Source organism: Caenorhabditis elegans, chromosome X (assembly GCF_000002985.6).
Source record: "Caenorhabditis elegans chromosome X".
In the NCBI taxonomy this organism is placed as follows: Eukaryota; Metazoa; Nematoda; class Chromadorea; order Rhabditida; family Rhabditidae; genus Caenorhabditis; species Caenorhabditis elegans.
In genome coordinates this window covers 16588974-16611674 of record NC_003284.9, presented here as the reverse complement: position 1 = coordinate 16611674, position 22701 = coordinate 16588974, and the positions used below count along the sequence as shown (strand labels likewise).

The following is a 22701-nucleotide window of genomic DNA, read 5'->3' as shown; positions in this document are numbered from 1 at the left end:
AGAGAAAAGAGGCAATTAATAAAAGAAAAAACGACCAGTAGAAAAAGCAGGTGTTATTAGGCTCCGGGAGAGAGAAAGGGTCAAGCGGGAAGTGTTGGTAGTGTGGTCCAGCGCGGAACAAGATCGCGAATGCGTGTAGCAATTGGACAGATGGGTCGTCGAGATAGTACGCGTTGCACAGAGATGCCGATGGTGAGCGTAGGGCCCAGCGCACTGCCTCCCACCTATCGTTGATCAATCGATTTCTTACTCGCGTCTCGAGAGGGGCTACTCAATCAACACATTTCTAACACTTGACTAAAAGTTTTACATGGTTTAACTCTTTTCTTTTTTGTTGATAATCTTTTATCAATAGATTTCAAACTTATATGCTATTCATAGTTCATTATTGAAGCTTCTAGTTAATTATTATGACATTGAAATATTTTTTTAATTTGCTATCACAAAGAAAGAAACCAATTGTCACATAGAATCAAAAAATTGGCATTTTCTATTCAATAACCCATATATTAAATCAATAATCACTAACGCATAAAATGATCCTAAAATACTTTTGATGATTTTCAAATGATTTGTTCAAGGAAACTTAAAGCAATTTATGTGAAAATTCGATAAAACTCAGTATCAAAGAAAAAATAAAATAAAACCAAATAAAACTAAATAAAACTAGGTAAAACTAAGTAAGTAAGTAAAATCGAAAAAGATTCTAAAATATTTAAAAAAATCAGAAGTCAAAAATCCAATTCTACAAGATGATAAACCGACGAATTAATTTTTGTTCGTAATTCCTAGAACTACTGTGTTTTTCATTGCAGTATTTCTTGCAATACCATTTTTTGACTGTTTATATTTGAAATTCAATATACAAAACTGGAATTTACGTAGGATTCAAACAAAAATGTGCACATTTAGAAACAAAATTATACGAGCATTTTGAAGACGCTGGGAATCATAGAAGATCCATGAAAAATACCATGGGGTGCAAAATTGATACAAAACATACCATACCTAAAATTATTAAACGAAAAACTACACATTAAATATCAAAATAGTTTTAAAAAAATTCGTCATATAAAACATATTCTCTTTCCTCATATTTTTGTTTCGAAGTTTTTGTTTCTATTGTTTATGTTTTCGGCTAGCTTCATCATATTTTGCTTTTCATCCTGCCCATTTGTTGTTCAGTACACATGATTCAAAAACAAAAAAACTGGAAAAAACAGCAAAAACATAAGTTTCTTCATTTTGGATTTCGACCACGTCAGAGATTAACACGGATAAGCCGCGATAATCAGAACTAAACTAAACGATTTTGGAAAGAAGGTCTTCCACACGAACGCGTGTAATTATATAATTAGGAACTTGCATTTCGGGTCAGGTCACTTGAAACCTTTTAGTGTAGTTTAATCGAAACTGCGTTTGACCGCCCGAGACGGGTTTGTGTTAGTTTTTTGTTGTTGAGTATTTGTGACTTATACCAGAAATTGTCACTTTTAGTTTGGTCTTACAGTTTAGAGTATTGGTATATTATCAAATTAGATTTAATTCAATTTTAAACTAATGAAAATGTTTCTACATTGTATGTATTAGCTCACGAAGTGTCTTCTTATCATTCGTAAAATTTGGGAACATGTTGCACTGGCAACAATATTCATGGTTTAGTTTTGTTTAATTTTTTTCCAGAATACATATAATTTTGTATCATTTTTTCATGTATTCTTGTGGCGTCAATGTGTCTCATTTTGGTTTGATCTACGTAGACCTACAAAAAATGCAGGAGTTCAGACGCAGAGTTCTCAACTGATTTTGCACGGTTAAGAACGCGCTGGCGTCAATTTTTTTTCGATTGAAAAACTCCCGCATTTTTTGTAGATGAAACCGTAATGCCTGACACCGTGGGCCTGACACCACGTTTGTATTTGCATTCAAAATATTCATTCATTCAAGATGTGAAGTTAAAATTCATGTTAGTATTAGCTTCATGTAGTTTAGTTGAAAAATGACCACGTGAGAATTACGTTATTGATTAAATATTTCTAGGTATGATTGCCATATTAGCACCCAAATAAATGTCTAATTTTTCTCACCTATTTTTTTCTCGTTCTACATTCAATCTTGATGATTCACTATTTAATCGAAACTAATCTCAGGGTGAATGAATCGAGGGGACGTGATAGATCCGCGCTCGTCGGATGGCACATCATCGGATCAGCGACGAGTGCATGCAGTGCCACCGACACCCATGTATCAGGGAGAGACGAACATTTTAGACTCACTTCTAAAGGAGGCTCAGTTGAATCCAAGTCTGAAAGCGAGTGGTGAGCAATATCGAACCAGGGGTCCTGCAATTCGAAAAACTATTTTTCAGTGATGAACCACCAGGCTCAAACAAAAAGCAAGGATGACGACGAGAAGCGGTTGCAGAAGATGCTCGAAAAATATCAGCTTGAAATGAACATGCAAAGAGCAAACAGCCGGAAGGATTTACATGGAAGTGCAGGACGTGCGTGTGACATTTTTTGTTTTTTTTCTGTTTTTGGTGGATTGATGAAAATAGTATATTATTTCAGCATCACCTATCAGTCATTCTCAGCCATGTCTTATTGCGAGTGGATCAAGATCGTCAGAGTAAGTATTGGTTTTATGATGTTTTTGAAACGTTATACGGTAAACTGTAAAATTTTTTTTGAATGTATCAATAACTTTATCCACAGTGTTTCCCACTATGCATTAATTTCAGCCACACTTTTTAAATAAGGAAATTTGTAGCATTTTTTTTTTCATTTTATAAAATTATAAAAATCGTAGAAAACATTTTGGTGAATTTAATAAGTAGTAAGTGACGAATACTGAAAAATTGCTAGATTTCTCTCTTTTTTTTTTGTGAATAAAAAATTCAAAAATTATAACAAGAGTTTCATTTTTATATTTAATCACTATATTCGTATGGAAAAACTTTTAAACAACTTCCGCACAGGTTTTTAGCTAAACGATTATCTAAAATTAAAACTTCCTACTTTCAAGTTGCATTTCAAAAAACAAACAAACTTTTTTGACAAACTCAACATTTTTCCTGAGATATTTTTTTTACAAAAAAAAGCTTGACCTTCTTCTTTTAAACATTAATAATTTCAGTATTCCCCCAAATGAATCAAAAATGAGCACATCTGCCTATCAGCGTAGGGCATCTGCATCTGGAGATCAAGCACTTGACGTCCCCACATTGAGCCAAACTAACAGAGTAAGAACTTCAACAAGCAACAGCAAAACAAACAATTATTTTAGGGAGTATCCAGCAACCAGAAGCTCATTCAAATTCTCCGCGAGGAGAATGTGCACTTGAAAAAAGAGCTCGACGCTTTCAAGCGCAGTCTTTCAAAACTACAACAGGTTTGTTGGAAGTTTCAAAATAGTGGGAAACCTAAATGCTTGCAGATTGAATACTCATATGCTCGACTGGAAAAAGAATACGAATACTTGGCAAATGAACGAAAAAAGCAAGAAAATTTAGAGCTGAACGTGATTATTCAATTGGAAAAGTCTGTAAAAAAGTAAGTTGGTTGAAAATCTTGTCGGTAAAAAGAGACAACAATTTTCTGATATTTATATCTAATGAAGGCAATATAAAAAAGTTTCCATTTAAAAATGAATTGAAAACTATTTCACAAAATTCACGAGCAGCACTTTTTTGTTGTTTGGGGCAAACTAGACAAACATTGAACACAACTAATATCATTGAAGTTCACAACAATAATGATTTGATTAAACAAACTTGGGCAAAATACTCTTCGCATTTGGCTCTTGCAACTTGCCCAAGTTTGGCCCAAAAAATCTTAACTTGGCTTAGAAGTTGGCTAAACTTGAGAAAAAGGATTGAGACTGCACCAGAGTTTAACCAAAGCCGAACTCTACTCTTACCCTACTTTAAACCCAACTCTTGCCAAACTTTGGCCCAAACTTTTCTTGTTTCGTTTCAAACTTTGGTAGAAGTCTGGCGAGAGTTGGGTGAAACTTGTGTTGAACTTTGGTGTAATTTTTGCCGAAGTCTTGCCTAACTTTTGGCCAAGTTGCGCCAATCCATGTTGATATTTTGTAGGACAAAGTTGGGCAAGAAGCCAGAACCAAATGCCGAGTAAGCAAAAAAAAGCTTATTTCATACAAAGTTTTACACGGGCATATTTTTCTGAAATTTTACAATATTTTTATTTTAAAAAGTTTATCCAAAAAAAAAACTGACAAGCGGCAATATATCAAACAAACATCCAATCAACAGGAAAATCCATTATCTTCTAAAAATCTTAGTTTCAGACTTACCATCGAAAGAGACGACTTGCAAATGCGGCTGGAAAAAGCAAGTACTGAACCAACGATGGTGGCGAACCTGATGTTAAACGAAATTCAGCAGAGTGAGGAGAAAAAAAGAAATAAATTTGATACAATAGAACTGGAAACAGAGAAGCAGAATGAGAAATATGAAAAAAAAAACGAATAAAATACTTATACAATTGATTTTTTTCCGATTCAGGGCAAGAACTCTTCGCATGCAAAGAGCGGCAAAAAATGGAGATTGAGGCACAGAATCAGACGTTGGAGGAGCAACGAAATCATATTGCAATGCTTGAGAAGGCACTCGCCAATTCACAAGAGAGATTGGCGAAGCGGGAAAAAGTATGGAATATTTGTGGGAGAATGTGCTGAGCGGAATGGATAACATTTCCAATTTATTTATGGGAAAATGGGGGGAGAACAAAAGTATAGGACCACAACAGTGTACTTTTGATAAAAGTGAACAGTTGTTTGGGTATTTTGTGAATATGGAGAATTTCTGAACATATAGACTAAAAATGTTTTCAAATGAACGAAATTCGTAATGAAACTTCTCCAAAAATTTAAAATTTTTTTTTCCTGACTGTTAGCTAAAATCTCTAATTTAGAATATTTTACCGTGTCGCAGTAGTCGGAAATTGAAGTTTTTGAATTATGATCTCACTTCGTTGATTATGGTACATTTAGAGCCCATTGGTGGCCAGGTTTGGTCACCTTTGGCCACTTTTTCGGTTTTTAAGGATTTTGATCAACATGACTTCATAACGAGACAACCCAAAAATAAATAAAAAATTGTCTCACTAGCCGGAAATCAATTTTTACTTGAAATAGATTTTTAACAGTTGTCTCATTTTTTTTGTTTTTGATGAGACACTCCAATTGATATAATAATGAATAAAAGTGAAACGCGAAAAAAATTTGCAAACTGACGTGGGAAAATAAGAAATGAAAAAAAACTTCCATGTGATACAAACAACAATTGAAAACGTGCTGTGTTTAGAAACATTCAGAACTTGTCTATCAATTTTTTTTCTATTTTCAAGGTAATTTTAAAGGCACTCAAATAGTTATGTACCATTACTTTTGCATTCATATTCAAAAAATATTGCGAAATTCAAATTTTAATTTAACTTTGCAATATACCTTGCACTTCCGGACTTCTCTAAAAAATGTTTTTTGCTTTCTTAACTTACATTAAAAATATTTTTTAAAGCTCCCAAATCAAAACTGTTTTCTTGATAGTACGTTATCTTTTTTTTGAAATTAAAATTCAATAAGAAACACTTTTTCTAGAAATGCGAAGAATTGTCCGCTGTAGTGGCACACGCTGATGAGCTGCGAAAGCAACTAAACGAAGTATGGGAAGAACAACATCGGAGGGATCAGATGGTTGAGTCGGAACGGGCTCAGTGGGAAATGGAGAAGACTCAGCTAAGAATGCAATTGAACAAAGACACATCACTCACTGGAAGTCTTAAGGTTTGTCTCGAAACAGGGAGAGAAATAGTAGTAAATGAAAGTAATGTGGGGTGTGCTAGGAAAAGGGGGGGGGGGGGCGACAACATTTGAACCGGTTCCCGATTATGGGGTTAAATGTCCGGTAATGAAAGTTTTATTGATATAGATCAGCACCGGTCTCAGTATTTTTTTTCTGAAAATTAGATGGGACGCCTATAGGTTAGTACATTTGAAAACGTTTGCAGAGGGTCTAAAGAGCGTCATCATTTTTCTAATATATACCATTAAAAAATGGAGAATTAAAAATTTTTCTAGCATCTCATAATTTTTTTACTGGAAATTAAAATTATAAACTATTATTATTAGTTTATCTTCTATAACAATCTTATCCTAGATATTGCCGTCTAAGCCGTCTTTGTACATAGTAGTACATAAGCCCTGAAATAGAACATGCCAGAACATCTATAGAATTACTCATGGAATTACTAACCACTACTCATTTGCATAATCATCAATTTTGCAGCGAACCACTACTCCCGGCAGCACAGAGGATCTTATTCGAATGCGAAAGAGCATTCAATCAAAAGACGACAAGATTCAGCAACTCGAAAGAATGGTGAACGATTTGCGAAAGTTTGTTTTTTTTTCTTTCTCTCTTCTTTTATTCTCTTCGTTTGTTGAAGAACTGAGCCGAAAACGGAAATGGAGAGCAGAATTGAAAAAGCTTTTTTTAGAACTCACGGTGACAAAACTGAGCAACGGAAGTCAACTCTTGCAACAATAACTGACAACTTTGAAACCCAGGTGGACAAATTGAAAGAGGAGAGTTATGAAAAGGTGAGGCAAGAACTGCTGCTAAATTTTTTATACAAAATTTAAAACAAGTGAAAACATTTATAAGGGATCTTTTCAAAAATAGAGACGTTACTTTTCAAGGTTACGTGTTTTCTCACAGAAAATGTTTTCAATAAATTGTTTAAAGTTTCCCAGTTGCCCCTTATACATATTAACATAATTTATTGTTACATATACTATATAGCACTAAATTTTCGGTCATAAACCCAGTTTATAAAAGCCTCAACAACCGCTCTCTTTCGTGTCCTCGGTAGTATAGTGGTGAGTATCCGCGTCTGTCACATGCGAGACCCGGGTTCAATTCCCGGCCGGGGAGAATCTTTTTGCCTAATAACTTTGGGAGTTTAATTCAAGAGAGTAATTTTAGATTGGTATATTTAATTATCGCGCCTAGAATAAATAAAAATGTTTCTGATATTTGATATACTAGAAATGAGCTTTATTTCTATTATAGAGAACATCAGAAAACACACTTTGAAATGAGCTCACAAATTACAACGGGCATATTCGATGAATAATTGATAAATTTTAGGATCTGATCATCAACGAACTGAGGTCGGAGCGGGACAAATATGCAGCAATGGTAGATAAAAGTGAGTATATGAAGCCCTAGTCGGGAAAAAAGAAAGGCAAAGGGGGAAGCGTCGACTGCATTTCTTTTGGCATGTGAAAAGAGCACTCTTCTTCCTCTCTCCTTTTTTTTCTCATTTCTTTTCTTTTTTTCCAGACAGCGGAGACGAGGCACTGAGTAGAATGGAGGAAATTAGACAGAAAATACAGGAAAGGAAGAAAAAAGGTCGAATGGGCGTGACTGGAGGGTAAGACGCAGTTTTATTAATTGCTCAAATAAATCAAATATAATTTCCTTAATTCCCATATTCCAGGCTATCAGAACATGCAAGAACTTCATCGGGCTCGTTGATGCAAAATTCTCTTCATCGGAGGTGAGACAAAAAATTATGAGACCGTTGTTTTTTCTTCCTAGGAAACTTTGCAAAAAGTACTCAAAATTTGAGTTTTCTGAACGAAAGCAAAACTACAGTGAATCTTGAACTTTTCTCTAATTGTAAGTTCCTTTTTAAGTTAGTTTTTGAGTATAAAATTTTCAGTTGAATACTTTCTAGAAACACACATAGGTCAAGCTGAAAATACTAGCTCCAGAATCTATTACGATTCGATAAACATCTTCAAAAGTAACAAACTATACAAAAAAAGTTGCAGATCATCATCTGGATCATCATTCGACCCTGTACCGACTGCTCCAATTCCTTACAATATGTTCAAAAATAGTAACAATAACAAGTCAATACTTGCGGATAACCAATTTTCTTGAATATTCCTCATGCACTAGTCATCGAAATTCTATTTATTATTTACAAACACGCTACCAACAACACACTTTCCTTCTTTGTTACTTTCTGTTACATGCATAATTCAATTTATTTTTCAATTCAAGTTTCCAAAGTCCATTCCTCTTAATACAATTTGTATGTAGTTTTGTTCTTTTAATTTTTAGCCAGTTTAGATGATGTACTTGTATTTTTTCCATCAGCTTCATAAGCTCATTCAAAAAGGCCATGTGTTTTGCTAGTTGCAATATCGTTTTAATAATTGTGATTGAAATGTTTCAAATGAAAATTATTTTCTAACCTTATAAAAATTATCAGATATACTTTTTGCTATATAGAAACTGAAAAAATGACCAGATGTGAACGAAAAGGGCAATGCTAATCGGTTTTAAAAAAATCCAGAAGGATTTCGAAGATGTAATGAAAATATTTTATTGAAAAACAAAACTGATTTGAAATATTTGAATATGTTCAGATATCAGAATTAGTCGAAATTCTGACACTTAAATTTTTGTTATCTAATTGGAAGTTCAGTTTTAATTTAAAAAAGATAGAACATGTTAAAACGGAATAGTGTTTTTAGTTTTTTACAGACTTCTGACATATCAAACAAGTAAAACATGTTTTTTTGATGGAAAAAAAAACTCTTAGCAATTTTTCTGGCTGCAATTTCCTCCAATTCTTTTTTGAACTTTCACATTATACTTTTGAATAAGCAAAATTACCCTTTAACTTAAAAAGTCTGAAAATAAACTAGAAAGAACATCAGTCTGATAAACTTTGGCTGTTCAAATCATTTTGAAACTACCATCACGTGAAAGAGCAGGGTTGATAACATACTTTCCGAAATTTTCGAATAAATCCATGTACAACAAAAAAAGTTATGAACTTCGACCCCTGGAAGTTATTTCTCTTCTTAATATGTAAATCATCACGTGAACTTAATCAGCTATGTTCTATTGTTCTTTCGGCGGGAGGATGGCCGAGTGGATCAAGGCGGCGGTCTTGATTCGGCCACCCGGGGGGTTAATGGTTCGACCCCCACACCCCTAGCCACCCTGTCAATGCCAGAAACACCGGCATTGACAGGCGAAGGAGCAGCTCGTGGATCATTTCACAAACAACCACGGCGGCGAACTTGGGCCGAGAAGGTCAATGAGGATCAGGCCAACTGGAGATCGACAAGCGAGCTGAAATGGATGAATGATAAATGATGTATGTATGACTAAAAATGAATGAATAAAAAAAAAGAAAAAAATACAATTTTGGAATTTTTTGGAAACCAAAAGGCAGACAAAAAACTTTTACATTTATCATTTTCCGTGAAACACAACGCGAAACTTTTGGACTGGATATGCTTACCGTAATATCATCTCAAATATTTCCATAAAATTGAATCTGTATTTTACTTGTGTTCTTCAAACGAAATTAACAGTTGCAAAATTTATATAAATATATTTATTGATCAAAAAGTAATGTGAATATGAGATCAACCCTGTAGTTTTGAAACTGCAAAGCGAAGGTAACATAAGTTAATTGTAAGCAAAACGGTTAGACAAAGGAATGAGCACTTTTGAAGATACAATGAATAGAATATTGTGAGAAAGAAAGTCACCGATATGATTGTGAAAGAGCTGTGAAAGAATTCGACGAGGTTGCGTATTTACAATGACAATTTGCAAAAAAAAATTATTGAAGCGAGGAGCATGTGACCAGTAAGATTGGGGCGTTGAGGGAGATGAACAGATATTTCAGAATTTTTATCGGATACATATTAAAAATAGACAGTAGGCGTTGATCCGTCTGATGTTACGGTGACTGGAACCAAATGGGCACCTTGTGATCTTTTGGGACCCGGTGACTTGGACTCGTAACATCTATCGCGGTCACTGTTCACCACATACCTGAACTATAAATTGTTAACGGTTTTTATCGGGATATGGAATTGTGAAACTTTTAAAATCATTACTGTAGTGCTGGAATAATCAAATACAAAAAAAAAGTTTCAAACAGTTTCTGATTTTTTTACTCCACAATTTACATATTCTAAGTAATATGCTTCAATTCATTGTATATGTCGCTAAAAAATCCAAAGCTGCCAAAACTTCAGTTGGAAAAATTGTGAATGCTTCCAATTTTTCGGAGTGTTTTGTTAAAAATTCACCTATTTTATTGCCTATGCCCAGAATAGAAAGCCCGTGAAGTCGTTTTAAAAATATATATGTAAATTTTAAGTATGTTGGGAAAAGTCTGTGTTTAGTAAAAATGCTTAGTAAAAGTCAAACATCGCGGAAGATTTTTCGAAATATCGGAAAAATTCTTTTTTTTTCTCTGTCAAGTTGAATCTAGGTAAACAAAGGTTTTTTTCCAAAAATTTATAACTCTCCGAAAACCTTACAGAAAGGCTTTGTTACTTTAGACCCTCTTGAAATCATAAAAAATCTGGGAATATTGTTGTTTGAATAAATTAACGAGCAGTAGTCAAAAAGTGAGTAGCATTAATTACACTGAAAAATTTTCGCCACACAACCTCCAACAACTGCCCCCACTCACCTAGTCGTTGTATTCGGCGTTGTTGTAGTTATAGAAATGCCAGTATCAGTTGTCCCATTGAGCCAACAAATGCTCGATCTCCGATGGCCCGTCTTCCATTTTTCACAAAACTTCCGACACACGAGGATAGCAAGCATCGTGAAGATCAGACATAAAATGATAAGAATCAATAAAGTTAAAGCGGTGGTCGAGTGAAGAACAAATGCTGGATTATCCACGTTAATCTGGAAATATGAAAGAAAACATACTTTCTGGAACTAAACAGATTTTTGGTACCTTGGTGATTGCCATTTGAGTTCCCGATTTTGCCACTACAATCAGCTCACAAACTTTGCACTGAAGACGTGCTTTGGGAAGAAGCTTCACGACTCCATTGGTGTCGATTTCAAAATCACTGAAGTTAGTTGTCACAAGCTTATAAGACTATGGTTTCACTATGTACTTACTTATTCATGTTCATTAAAATGTAGGTGATCTTTGTTCCTGTCCGTGAGGTGGCATTCACTACTCCCAACACATTCAATTTCCCAATTGTCATTTTATATTCGAACTTTTCGAACTTAATCGGCGATCGACACGATTCTTCCGAATTGGCTGTCATCAAGTGGAGAGCGGTAGAGACAACCTGTAAGACTTGATTTGCAAATCAGTTTAAAACAAACTGTGCTCACATTTTCTCCATCACTCGCGGTAACATTCAATGTTTCGGGCTTCTCGAGTTTCTTACGGAGCACGACATTTCCAGATACTTCATCAATCGAAACAGTGTTCGTGTCGGCAAGAAGCGAGTAGGTGAGCGGGGTATTCTGAGAAAAAAAACGACTCAAAATATTTCATATTATTATCATTATTATTATACTAAAATTCTAGTCTGTTACAAAAACATTCAAGCTATCTGGTGTCACTTTGTAAATTAAAAAAAGTTTGTAAGATATAGCCGCTTTTGATGGAACTTGCTTGTCAAAAAATCGGTTAAGTTACCAGTATGAAAGGAACAAAATCTAACAAACAAAGCATCTAACAGTTGAACACTCGATTTTCATACTACAGTTTTGTCAGGATTCAAAAAAAAACGAAATGATGTGTAAAACAAGATTGTGATAAAATAAATCTTTTAGCAAATGTACTGCTAAAAATGTTGTTGAAAACTTTTTCGAAAACCGGAAAATTTCAGGCATTACTTTAGGTTTTTTGAACCTTCTAGGTTTTTGAACCTTGATATGAACCCTGATATTATAAACTCACATTTTCCGAGTTGGCCACCACAGTGATCACAGTTGAACCAATTGGTGTTGTTGGTGAAATCTGAAACATATTATTTGTTTGATAACTTCCAACTTCAAACAAATGCTCACTGTTGTAGAGTAGGTGTTGTGCTGGAAGGCTAATGAAGATTGAAGACGGATTGACAGTATTGCCGTGCTATTTCTCTCGGTATCTTCTCGTTCAGAGGCCTGAAAGTTCAATTGATTATTCAACTTCCACCAAAATCTAGAACCCTATTCATTACATCTGCCGTCATTTTTGTTTTGCAACGGTTCTAATTAGAATCTCAGAACCGTGCATTTGTCGACGTTGCCGCAACGAACGCCATTAGACCAAGGACGGCTGTTATTTTTCTCCCCCCCCCCCCTCGTCTACTTCCAATTTGAACAGTGACAGTGAAAGAGACGAGAAAAAAGAGAACCGAGAAAAATGGTGCATACTTTGCCTCAAATTGAATGTGGAATTGAATAGAATTCAATGAATACAGATGTCATCGTCTTGAAGTTGTTCAATGAACCAAGACAGCAACGGAGTGAAAGAGAATCACTTACCGTCACAAAGAAAGTGGCTCGTTGTGGTGGGTTAGGGGTAATCGAACGGATGCTTCCGTCATTGTCGATGGCAAAGTGTTCCGATAGTTCTGAAAATAAAGTTATGCTTGTCAAAAGGTAGTGAAATTTGGTATCAGAGCGCTGCGTTTAATTATGAAGTAATTTTGTATCTTATTTTTTGTCGAGTTTTATTTTTTGAGTACCCAAAATGTGCTGAAATGACCATATTTCAGCTGACGTCTCCACTGCCACTTTTTCGGGCTGCAACGGTCCGAAGTTGACTTTTTTGCAAAGGAGACAAGAGTTAAGGTAACTGATAATACTGTAAAAGAAATTGACAACACTTTTTGCTGGTAAAATGAGCATATTATGATAGAAAATCTGACATTGGAAAAAACTCCGAAAATGCAACTTGAGCAAAACTATGGTCAATTTACGTCAGAGCTTGCCTCAAAATTAACAACTTTTATTAAAATAATGATGATTGAGAAATTGAAAAATTGTTCGTGTGCCCATTATTCAAAATTTGTAGTATTTCAAAAAAAAAGACGGTCACGAAGAACTATTCCGAGCAACGTCATAACGCCATATAAAATAGCCTAGGTTTTACTTTCATAAAAGTATTCTATTTGCTCCCTCAAAACATTCACCCCTTCTCGAAATTTCTCCTCCTAGTGAAATTGTCGATATTGTGTTTTTTTTTGTTTTTTGGTTCGATTGTTTCGTTTTCTTCCAAATCTTCTCCCCATTTGGTTTGAATTCGTGCGCATAAGGCACGCAACATGAGGTATGAAATGATATGCAGGCGCCCCCCTTACATACCTCCGGACAGAGAAAAGATCAGCGAAGCGTTGAGACGATCGCCATCTTGTGCTGAGATAGCCTCCGGTTCGAAAACCAATACGCCATTCTGAAAACGTTTGAATAGTAGCTTTTTTGGTGAGCGAGAGAAAAAAGCAGTAGCTATAGCAGTTTGACAGTAATCAAGTTTAGTACAGTGTGGAATTTTGTGAGAAAGTACATATTGACACAAGCCATGGTAACTTTAATAGACTGAAAGATAGATTACAAAATTTGTCATAATTTCAATGTTGTGGCATTTTGAAAAATACTTGGAAATACAAATACATATACATATTTCCCAATACCTACGATTTTTTAAAAATTGAACATTTTTAGAAACGTGTACATGACAATTTACCTCTTGCCTATTTCTCTTACCTTTTGAGATTTAGCTGTATAATGTGAATGTTTGAATCTTGGCAGCAAGTCGTTCACATCCACAATTGTCACATGTAACGGAACCGTTGATGCTAAACTCGGTTCTCCTTGATCTCTCGCCTCAATTTCCACCGAGAACTTCTTGATCTCTTCGTAATTAATCCTATCTTTAATTGTGATCACTGGCTTGAAAGGGTCCGGAATCTCCAGAAAATGAGAATGCGGTCCCGCCACAATAGTGTACTGCACGAAACTGTTTGGCCCTGGTTGATCGTTGTCAGTGGCTTCGAAGTCTGTGAAGACAATTGTACCTGAAATCTCACTTTTCGTATTTTGTCTAATTTGTTAAGTGTTTTCTACCAGTTGGTAGTTCTTCTTTAATGTCCACAAAGTACTCGGCTGAATCGAACACTGGCGCATTGTCATTAATGTCTTTGACCGTCACAAACACCGATATGTTCAGCTGCAATTGTTATCAATTGTTATCAGATTAGCTTCCCAAAAAAAGCGTGTTCTGTCACTTCCAATCATACCTGACTGAAGTCTGTATCCAAATTCGAGGAACGGCATTCAACAACAGCTTCGAACTTGCCGACTCCCTGAAACAAATAATTGGTATACATCTTTAGGCGCCCCGGTGTCTCTTCATCATTGACTAACGCATCATAAAACTTGTAGGCCACCACTACCTTCAGAATTCAATGTAACAAGTCAAATGTCCCCTAAACATGGTACCTTTTTGAGATGCGATTTCGCCTCACCCCTCCCAAATAGGAAACGGCGAGCGAGTGCTCTTTTGTTTTACACGCTAACCACTTAGAATGGTCTGTCAACAAGAAAGAGGCCTGCGCAATGCTCAACTATATTTAAGGTTGTCTCTTGGCTCGCAGGAATAGGAGGAGGAGAAGAGCCGCCTCAGATTTCATGATCACGAGCCGATGGAAAAGGCAATGGGTCTGGGAGAGAACATACTGTGATAAGAATTGTGCAAACAAATAGGTTGGATGGACGAATCAAATGAACTTTGAAATCGGAATAAACACTTTTAGCTGTGATCGAGAATAGAAACTCGCGTCTAGTTGGAGGATATTCTTTTGTCATTTTTGTTTACAACGGCGGGGGTCAGCTAGTGATATCATGGAAAATGGGAGGATTCAGGAATTTAGATCTTTTGGGGTACTAAAAAAAATAAGGAACTAAAAAAATTTAGACACTTCTCATTTGGAAAGTCAAGTTTTGCATATATTTTTACAAATAATTCACTTAAAAATTTTGGTAAATGGCAAATTTTTTTTTCAAGCAATTTTTTAACATATAAAAATTGAAAAGTGTTGCATATTTTCGTATTTTTAGGATTAACAATTAACCATTCCTAAGCCTAAAGATGAAAAATGTATATCACGTTTAATTTAAACGGAGAAATTAATGAACTTTTAATTTAATTTAAAAATGAGGGCATGTAATACACAAGTACCACTTTTTTCCCAAATTTTTAAAAATTCCTCCAAGAGCAATTTTGCCGGTTTTGAATGATTCTAAAAACGCAGAGCAGTCTGCAAGGTTTTCCATCTTAAAATTTTCAAAGATGGTTGCACTGAAAAAGTATTGAGTTCAAAAGTGGACAAAACTTTTCAAATGGAATTTCTGTAGAAATGCAAAATTTTCAGCAATTTTCTTCATTGATCTTTGATTGAAAACCAATAAACACGTGCAATTCAAAAGTTAATTTTACAAAGATTTAAATTTTAAATGCCATCTCTGCCCCCAACTCAAACAGTTCACTTTTGAATACCAAAACATTTCAGCACCACCATTTCAATTTACCTCATCCCTATCCAACGTCTTTTTCAGAATCAAATCATGGCTGCCAGGTTTCACATCGACCAACTCGTTTCCCTTCACCACCCGTAGCTCGACATCGGTTTCCTTTGAGGTCTGCGATTCGAAAGGCAGCGTGCCGATCACATTTCCTGCAAGCCAAAAAAACATTGTTGATTTATCGCACTTATCCGATTTATCTAAGGATCTCTTCTCTCTCTCTCTCTCTCTCTCTCTCTCTCTCTCTCTCTCTCTCTCTCTCTCTCTCTCTCTCTCTCTCTCTCTCTCTCTCTCTCTCTCTCTCTCTCTCTTTCTCTCCTTATTCATCTCATTCTTTTTCTCATTTTCCTAGTCATATTTAGGTTTCGCAACAAATCTCCAAGGCACCCATCATTATCCCATTATCTGTCCGTCATCACGGTCGTTAGTTACATGACGATTGGTGCTAATAATAAACTTGCCATCACATGTGTCCCACTCTTTTCTACTCAATTCTTCATTTACTTCCCTTTGGTCTGAATCTACCCAGGACACGTTTTGTGTAGATCAAATTGGCTCAACTAAATCTTGTTAGCAGGTTCTCCCCTCCCAGTGCCTATTGTATAAGGGTGCGTAGTCACTAATGATCAGCTGCATCGTTTTGGCGGGCCGATTACAAGGGGAAAATAATTTGGGAAGATGAACGCGGTCGAGCATAAATAACACAACGGTGGAAATTGTCCTAGTTGGAGAAAGTAAAGTTACATAACGGCCGGGGGTCTCGGGAACGAACTTTTTGCAGAAAAAAAGAAAGAAAGGCAACTATCGCTTTACTTTTCCATGATACGAGTTGAAATTGGGAAAATCGGAAGAATCGAAAGTGACATTTCTATATGGGAATAAATATATATATATAAATATAGCCATAAATATACCTGGTTTCAAATCTTCAAAAGCCGAGAGATACACGGAACTCATGCCATTTTTGAGAAGACACGTGTTTGAATATTGTGCTAGAAGTGCCAGAAGTAGTAAGGATCGGCCCAAGTAGGGTATCATGGCTGAAAAGTGAAATTTTTGAGGCTAGAGGTTGAAGAGAAAAAAACCAAGTAAGAGCAACAAAAAAGAGCAAATTGGAAAAGTGTGGGAGGAATTTGAAGTATGACGAAACATCGGCACAAGAATCTGGATTTGCTAATGTTCGGAGCTTTGGCGCAAGAAAAACCTTAGTTCGAGTCCGAATGGGAGGCCAGAACATACGCGGAAAGCTGAGTGGACAGGGACGGGGGGTGGAAGCAGCTAGCCCGAGAGCACAGAGAGCCGCCCGTCAAGAGAGTGAGCCAACTCTTCGGTATGTGTTGTTAGATCAAGAAGACAGTGGGAGAGGATGGATGTAGTACTGTCTAGATTTTTTTCAACAATCATGATCCCACGTGGTACTTCACGCGATGGATGTACGCGACTTTTTTGTATTTGCATTTGACACGGGATATTTCAAATAAATTCAAAATTCATAAAAATTGATATTGTAATAAATTGCATGTTGAGAAAACTAGAATTTTTTGTGAGGAAAAAAAGTAACTTGAAAATATAAAATTGAAAATGTGGAAAAATAAAAATTCTGGTAGACCATATTCATATCAGGACTTGGTATGCTTGCCATTATCCAGACTAAATTTTTTTGAAAAAAACAAAATTAAACTGGTTGTATCTTGGGAGGCTTTGATTTGCCTAGTCCTATAAGAATTTGAGACAAAAATGTTCTAACTTTAACTTGAATGAATCAGTAAATGAACACGCAATTCATTTTTAAAGGAGCTCCTACAATACTATTAAAAAATTTATAACGCTGAATTATTCTTCAACCATTTCAACTATTGGTATATGTTATTTTTACATCTCTACAATCCATTATTAGTTCTACTCCTGAATAATTTATAATATAAAAGCATGTGTAAGAATTCATAATGAGCAACAAGAGGATATACAAGGTAGAGCTCTCTGAGAGCTAGCAAGTTTGAGGAGTTGGGGGAGAGTATTTGGATAACAGAACAAATAAGGTAAAGGAGATAAAGTTACCCGCTGCGATATGGCTGGGCATGAAAAATGATTAAAAGTTAGGACCAAAGACTTGCGCATCTTGTTGTGTTATTGCCAACAACTAAGAAGAAGGCGGAGGTAGGCGCCGCCCCCCTTCACGACGACTACCATAATCGGGTGGGGAGAAAGGGGGAGAGAAAACCGATTGAAAATGATTCATGCGATATACATCGGAGGTCCACTAAAAAACTCAGCATCCCCACTTCTTCTGTCTATATGTACATAGAATTTCACACAAACGGTAGGAAATGAAAAACAGGAGGAAGTGAGAAGAAGTCGAAGCCCACCCATCCTGAATGCCAGTTTTTACTTTTCCGTGGTGTGTGGGCATTTCCTTATTCTTATTCTCATAACCCAAAAACTTTCGTGGAGGGGAAACAAATTGAAACCAACAAGCTTAAATACTAATAAAGCGGCTATAAGCCCTGTACTTGAAACACACATGAGACCGCACACTTGAACCTCTCTCCCCCCAAGCCGAGACCCCCATGAAGGCCGCTATATGTAATTTCGGGAATGAATGAAAGCGAAAAGCATAGTGGAAGTGGGTAGGAGGAAGAAAAGGTTGCGGACCTATAATTAATTGCGTGTGAAACAGTGTTTGCTACTCGAATTATCGTCGCCTTATTGGTGTCTTGAAGTGGTGTTGGGTGGAAAGTGAGGAAAAACATATGTTGCAAATAATTTAATTCAGACGGAAATTGCTGCTATATGGAATGTGGCAGGAAATCGCTGAAATTTTTAATTAAGATCTGTTTCAGCAAAATGTCCGAGGGAGAAAATTTTTTAAAATCAATGAAATGATAAAAAATTATTCACTCTAGTAGGGTATCATTTATCTTGGTCATTTTGAGTTCAAATCAATAAGAAACAGAAATTGCGAATTGCCCAAATATAAATTTTCGGCAAAACCGGCAAATCGGCAAATTGCCAGAATTGAAAATTTCGAAAATTTCCGCCAAATCGCCACACCGACAAATTGCCGATTTTTCGATTTTTCGACTTTGCCGGAAAAACGGCTATGATCGAAAATATTCTGCAAATTGTGGGTTTGCACATTTTTTTGCACATTTTTTCATAGAAAATTTCAGAATTTCAATTTCAGTAGGCAAAATTTTACGCATGCTATGAATGTTCCTACATCTATTTTGAAAGATTGACAAATTCTATGAACATATCTAAAGAAACGAGAAAAAATTCAAAAAGACAGTTTTAAGTGCCCTCTAAACACTCCCGGCAAATCTGATATCCCGCAAACGGGAGATCGGCAATTTGCCAAAATTTAAAATTTCCGGCAAGCTGGTGAACAGGCCATTTGCCGATTTGCCGAATTTTTCGACAAAAAATTTGCCGAATGCCGACCACCCCTAATATGGTGTTCTGAAGTTCAATAATCATAAATGACTGTTAGAGTTTTTTAAAACCCAATGTCATAAAATATCTATTTGGAAATAAATAATGAAATAAGATAAAATTTGTTCAGTAGTATCCCCAAAGTTGCCAAATTCAGTAAAACTTTATTCGTAAAAGTTTGGTTTTTGAACAACTTACAAATTTATTGATTTGGATTTTTTTTCTCAATGGAAATCAGTTCTTAAAGTATGAAAAAGTGGAAAAGAAAAACTTATTTGCATTATATTTTTCATGTATTTTTTTGTAGAATTGAGAAATTAAAAAGAAACAAAATTGAAAACCATTAAACATCAAAAATATATCACAAGCAAAATTTGTAACATTCTTTAAAATATGATTAAAAATGTTATATTGAGTACGGTTAAAACATTTTAGTTGCAAATGTTGAGTTTCAGGGTAACTGAAACATAATTTTGCAAATTCTGAAATATATATTGCACCAAACATTTTCCAAAAAAAATACTGGGAATTAAAAAAACGTAGTTAAAATCAAACTGTGTTAAACTACATATGACTAAAATTTTGCTATCAGGTTTTAACAAGAAACATGTATTTTGTACCATGTAAAACGTTGTTGTCAAAAAAAATTGTATTGGACGTAAATAATGTATACTCTAGAACCCACTCTTCTAAAAATAAGAAACATTTTTAATTTTGCATGGCATGCCGGAGTGTGAGAAATAAAGATTAGTTATCAGCATATGAACACTTTTGAAGCCAAAACGGAAAAGTTTTAAGATCTCTTGTTTGATTTAACAACAAAACATTTGAAAACAAAAGCTCGACGTTGTAAATGGAGAGTGAAAAATGCATTTTGCAAGTAACGTTGGTAAACACAAGCTCAACACAGAAGGACGTTGGGATAGCTAATTGAGAGCCTCTACTTCTCGCGATTAGGAGCGCCCTTCACCCAACAACCTGACATGTCGTACTGTGTGTGTGTGTGGACTTTTTTGATGCTATGCTAAGACAAGTTGCGGTGTGCGGACAAACATAGGAGCAGCTCTGTGCGCGAACCCCACCAACCCGATATTGGTAATGGGACACCTCTCTTCTTGTTTTCCGCGCGCGCGCGCGCGCCGTCCGTCCAATTTGTGGCTTCTCACCTCTCTTCGTTTGGGACATTCTTGCCGCGATGCTCGGCATACGGCACAAATGGACAGGTCATTCCAAAACGGAGAATCCGCGGAGATGTACAAAAACGTTGTTTTTTTATACAAGAGAATATTGAATTTCACGAACAAATTTTCCTTTCTGCAAGATCATGAAAATGTTTTATTCATTTCTTCAAATGTCATAATATCATAATTATGTCATAAATTTCAAGTGATAGTGGGAACAGAAAGGCGGGTGGTTATACTATGCATTATTGAAATTGAAAAAAAACATCCTGAAAATTGTTCAAAAATTTTAAAGGTAAAATAGCGTCAGTGAGAATATTGTCTTTCTTGCACATTCTTAATACTGAAGATTTTTTTAACTGGTAACTTTCAGTTTTTTAAACATAAAATTACAGTCTTTTTTCAACTTTTCGACAATTTATTTGGTAACTGTAGTACCAAGCGATATTAAAAGTTAAAATATTTATTCTAGCATAATCAATTCAGAAGTTTCGTTTTTATTTAAAAAAAAATCACACAACTCTATATATTGTAGCAAATTATAAAAATTATCTTGTACAAAAAATTGTTCACTTGACCACAATAATCGAAATGCAACTGGTTTTCAATAGAGACCTTGGTCTCCTCTCGAATACACTCGCTCTGTCTCTCTTCGACATGCGGTCCTGTGGTGTAGTGGTTATCACGTCTGCTTCACACGCAGAAGGTCGCCGGTTCGAACCCGGCCAGGACCTAGTTTTGCAATTGCCAAATGAATAATTAAAATAAACTGTGACTACATACTTTTTATTCCTAATGAAAGTAGTCAAGTTTAATTGAGAAGCATGTTCTTATTTTTCTGTATATCATTGAAACAAATTTTAAAGATAATTTTAAAAAAAGAGTTGTGGCCAACTTCGGCAGCCCATATCTTCAATTGGTTTTGTGAATTATGACTCCACATTTGTAAAAACCAATTTTTTGATTTTTAAACGTGACATTTATTTTGATGCGTACGTATAGGAAGCGATAGTTTTTATGCCTTAATAATAAAAAAATTCTTGTTTTGAATAAATGGGTAAATAAAACAACTACCAATTAAATTTTTAAATTTGGAGTTATAAGTATTCTTTGATTCTTGCAAAATGTTTCTTTTTCACGAAACGTAGTTCTTTTACATATTCCTTTATTTATAAAATGTAAAACAACAATAAAACTAGGTCCTGGCCGGGTTCGAACCGGCGACCTTCTGCGTGTGAAGCAGACGTGATAACCACTACACCACAGGACCTGCTGTAAGAATCGGGCATGAGAGCGGTGACCTGAAAACATTTGGCCAACTACATTTACCACCATTCTTAAATTACTGTAACATGAATTATTAAAAACAGGTTCAGATACATATCCATCGAATTGTGCAATTGCAAAATTGCAAAATTAAAATAAATAATTTGCATTTTGAACAAAATTTATTTTTAAAAAGCCTTTTTCCAAAGTCCCTACCTTTTTTATCTCAATAAATTCAAGCTGGTAGCTCATCACTGAAACTCTTCGTTCACCAAGACTGGAAGCAAAAGTTCACCAAGACTGGAAGCAAACATGAAGCATGTGCTGAGTTGTATTTACTCTTCATTTGCCTGATGAGTACTCCCACACGTGACTAAGAAGGAAGTAAAATTGGAATAAAAAATATACGGATTTTAAAGGTTCAATTTGGAAACTTTTGTGTGAATTTGCAATAAGTTCCATGATAGAACGCAACATCGGAATGACACAAAAACTTGTTACGGACCCGGCGATGCATATCGCTCTTCGTTATTTTTTACAACAATCTCATAAGAAATTTTTCTCGATTAGAAAAGTCTACAAATTGAACTGTCGGAGATCATAAAAGACTTATTTTTTGTTTATTGCACCCGCCTGTACACACTGGAAATTAACAATATTTTGATATGAGTTTTCCAACCTTACCTTTCATTTATATTCATAGAATTTCAACCTTATTCTCTCCGAATTTCATTAATTATTTCGCATAGAACTCAAGCGACCAATTCAAACGACATACTATTTTTTTTAATGGAAAAATGAAGTTCATAGGGTTCTAGCTATTGTGCAACTGATTAAAAAAAATTTCGGATTGGAAAATCACACAGAACAGACTGCAACAGGCTTAGCTCCAAATTGTGATCAAGATGGTATTTTTTCAAATATATGCACAATAAAACGTTTGATCATTTCAGATTTTTTTTGAAAAGGTTCATTTTAGACTCTTAAAAATATGTGTTTCTGAAAATCACGGTTTTTCAGTTTTTTGTTTTCACTGAAACTTTTTATCATACCTATACTTTCTGATACTCTTCTAATGTTTAAAACAGAATTATTGAGTAGGAAAAAGATATTCTCCATAAACCACACCTTTATGGCCAGCACTGAATAACTTTATATTTCGTAGGAACTTACAATCATTGTCACTGTAGAATTGAGATACACTAATTGGATTTTATGTTTCACGTGTCTTGACAAAAACGGGAGTATTCTATGATGTTTTGATTGGAATCCATAAAATTATGCAGCGATTTTATAGTATTAAATTTCTGAAATTTCAAACTCCCTTTTCAACTACAGATAAACATTGTTGTCAGTGCACACATTCAAACGCTACACATATCTGCACTTTTCACTCAAAATTTTCATGTTCAAATTCCCAAAGTT

The 22701-nt window shown here is 35.2% G+C and overlaps 3 protein-coding genes and 10 non-coding genes across 14 annotated transcripts; 6 read left to right on the top strand and 7 right to left on the bottom strand.

The window, feature by feature from the left end:
• Window positions 1–2150: 2150 nt before the first annotated feature.
• F59C12.3 (Angiomotin_C domain-containing protein) lies at window positions 2151–8284 on the top strand. Its single transcript, NM_078285.8, has 15 exons — window positions 2151–2318; window positions 2369–2503; window positions 2571–2628; window positions 3136–3241; window positions 3286–3390; window positions 3436–3551; window positions 4309–4406; window positions 4526–4668; window positions 5620–5805; window positions 6308–6417; window positions 6519–6621; window positions 7172–7232; window positions 7367–7457; window positions 7524–7583; window positions 7861–8284. Exons 1-15 carry the CDS (start codon window positions 2156–2158, stop codon window positions 7970–7972), a joined length of 1647 nt encoding a protein of 548 aa, NP_510686.5. The 5' UTR covers window positions 2151–2155; the 3' UTR covers window positions 7973–8284.
• 21ur-15586 lies at window positions 2596–2616 on the bottom strand. The gene has a single exon (NR_072899.1).
• Window positions 2799–3023, bottom strand: F59C12.8. The gene has a single exon (NR_072898.1). It is a non-coding gene; the product is annotated as an Unclassified non-coding RNA F59C12.8 (non-coding RNA).
• On the bottom strand, window positions 6873–6965 carry F59C12.7. The gene has a single exon (NR_072897.1). It is a non-coding gene; the product is annotated as an Unclassified non-coding RNA F59C12.7 (non-coding RNA).
• Window positions 6884–6955, top strand: F59C12.t2. The gene has a single exon. It is a non-coding gene; the product is annotated as a tRNA-Asp (tRNA).
• A 768-nt stretch (window positions 8285–9052) lies between the features above and the next one.
• On the top strand, window positions 9053–9202 carry F59C12.4 (uncharacterized protein; the record flags this gene model as incomplete). Its single annotated transcript, NM_001129683.5, has 1 exon — window positions 9053–9202. One exon carries the CDS (start codon window positions 9053–9055, stop codon window positions 9200–9202), a length of 150 nt encoding a protein of 49 aa, NP_001123155.1.
• A 227-nt stretch (window positions 9203–9429) lies between these two features.
• Window positions 9430–16444, bottom strand: cdh-9 (Cadherin domain-containing protein). Of its 2 annotated transcripts, none has more exons than NM_001392909.1 (14): window positions 16312–16444; window positions 15404–15549; window positions 14113–14178; window positions 13940–14042; window positions 13580–13890; window positions 13181–13268; window positions 12359–12447; window positions 11897–11995; window positions 11787–11846; window positions 11213–11347; window positions 10988–11166; window positions 10818–10935; window positions 10542–10765; window positions 9430–9897 (listed from the first exon to the last, which is right to left on the bottom strand). In NM_001392909.1, exons 1-14 carry the CDS (start codon window positions 16433–16435, stop codon window positions 9882–9884), a joined length of 1758 nt encoding a protein of 585 aa, NP_001379384.1. In that variant the 5' UTR covers window positions 16436–16444; the 3' UTR covers window positions 9430–9881. The 2 variants fall into 2 exon arrangements, with proteins under 2 accessions (NP_001379384.1, NP_510685.2); NM_078284.6 differs by having other exon boundaries at window positions 9443–9892; window positions 16312–16437.
• Window positions 15604–15672, top strand: F59C12.6. Its single transcript, NR_072896.1, has one exon. It is a non-coding gene; the product is annotated as an Unclassified non-coding RNA F59C12.6 (non-coding RNA).
• Window positions 16445–19748: 3304 nt separating the features above from the next.
• F59C12.10 lies at window positions 19749–19911 on the bottom strand. Its single transcript, NR_072895.1, has one exon. It is a non-coding gene; the product is annotated as an Unclassified non-coding RNA F59C12.10 (non-coding RNA).
• A 745-nt stretch (window positions 19912–20656) lies between these two features.
• Window positions 20657–20751, bottom strand: F59C12.11. The gene has a single exon (NR_072894.1). It is a non-coding gene; the product is annotated as an Unclassified non-coding RNA F59C12.11 (non-coding RNA).
• F59C12.t3 lies at window positions 20672–20744 on the top strand. The gene has a single exon. It is a non-coding gene; the product is annotated as a tRNA-Val (tRNA).
• A 445-nt stretch (window positions 20752–21196) lies between the features above and the next one.
• On the top strand, window positions 21197–21280 carry F59C12.9. The gene has a single exon (NR_072893.1). It is a non-coding gene; the product is annotated as an Unclassified non-coding RNA F59C12.9 (non-coding RNA).
• F59C12.t1 lies at window positions 21208–21280 on the bottom strand. The gene has a single exon. It is a non-coding gene; the product is annotated as a tRNA-Val (tRNA).
• Window positions 21281–22701: the final 1421 nt, after the last annotated feature.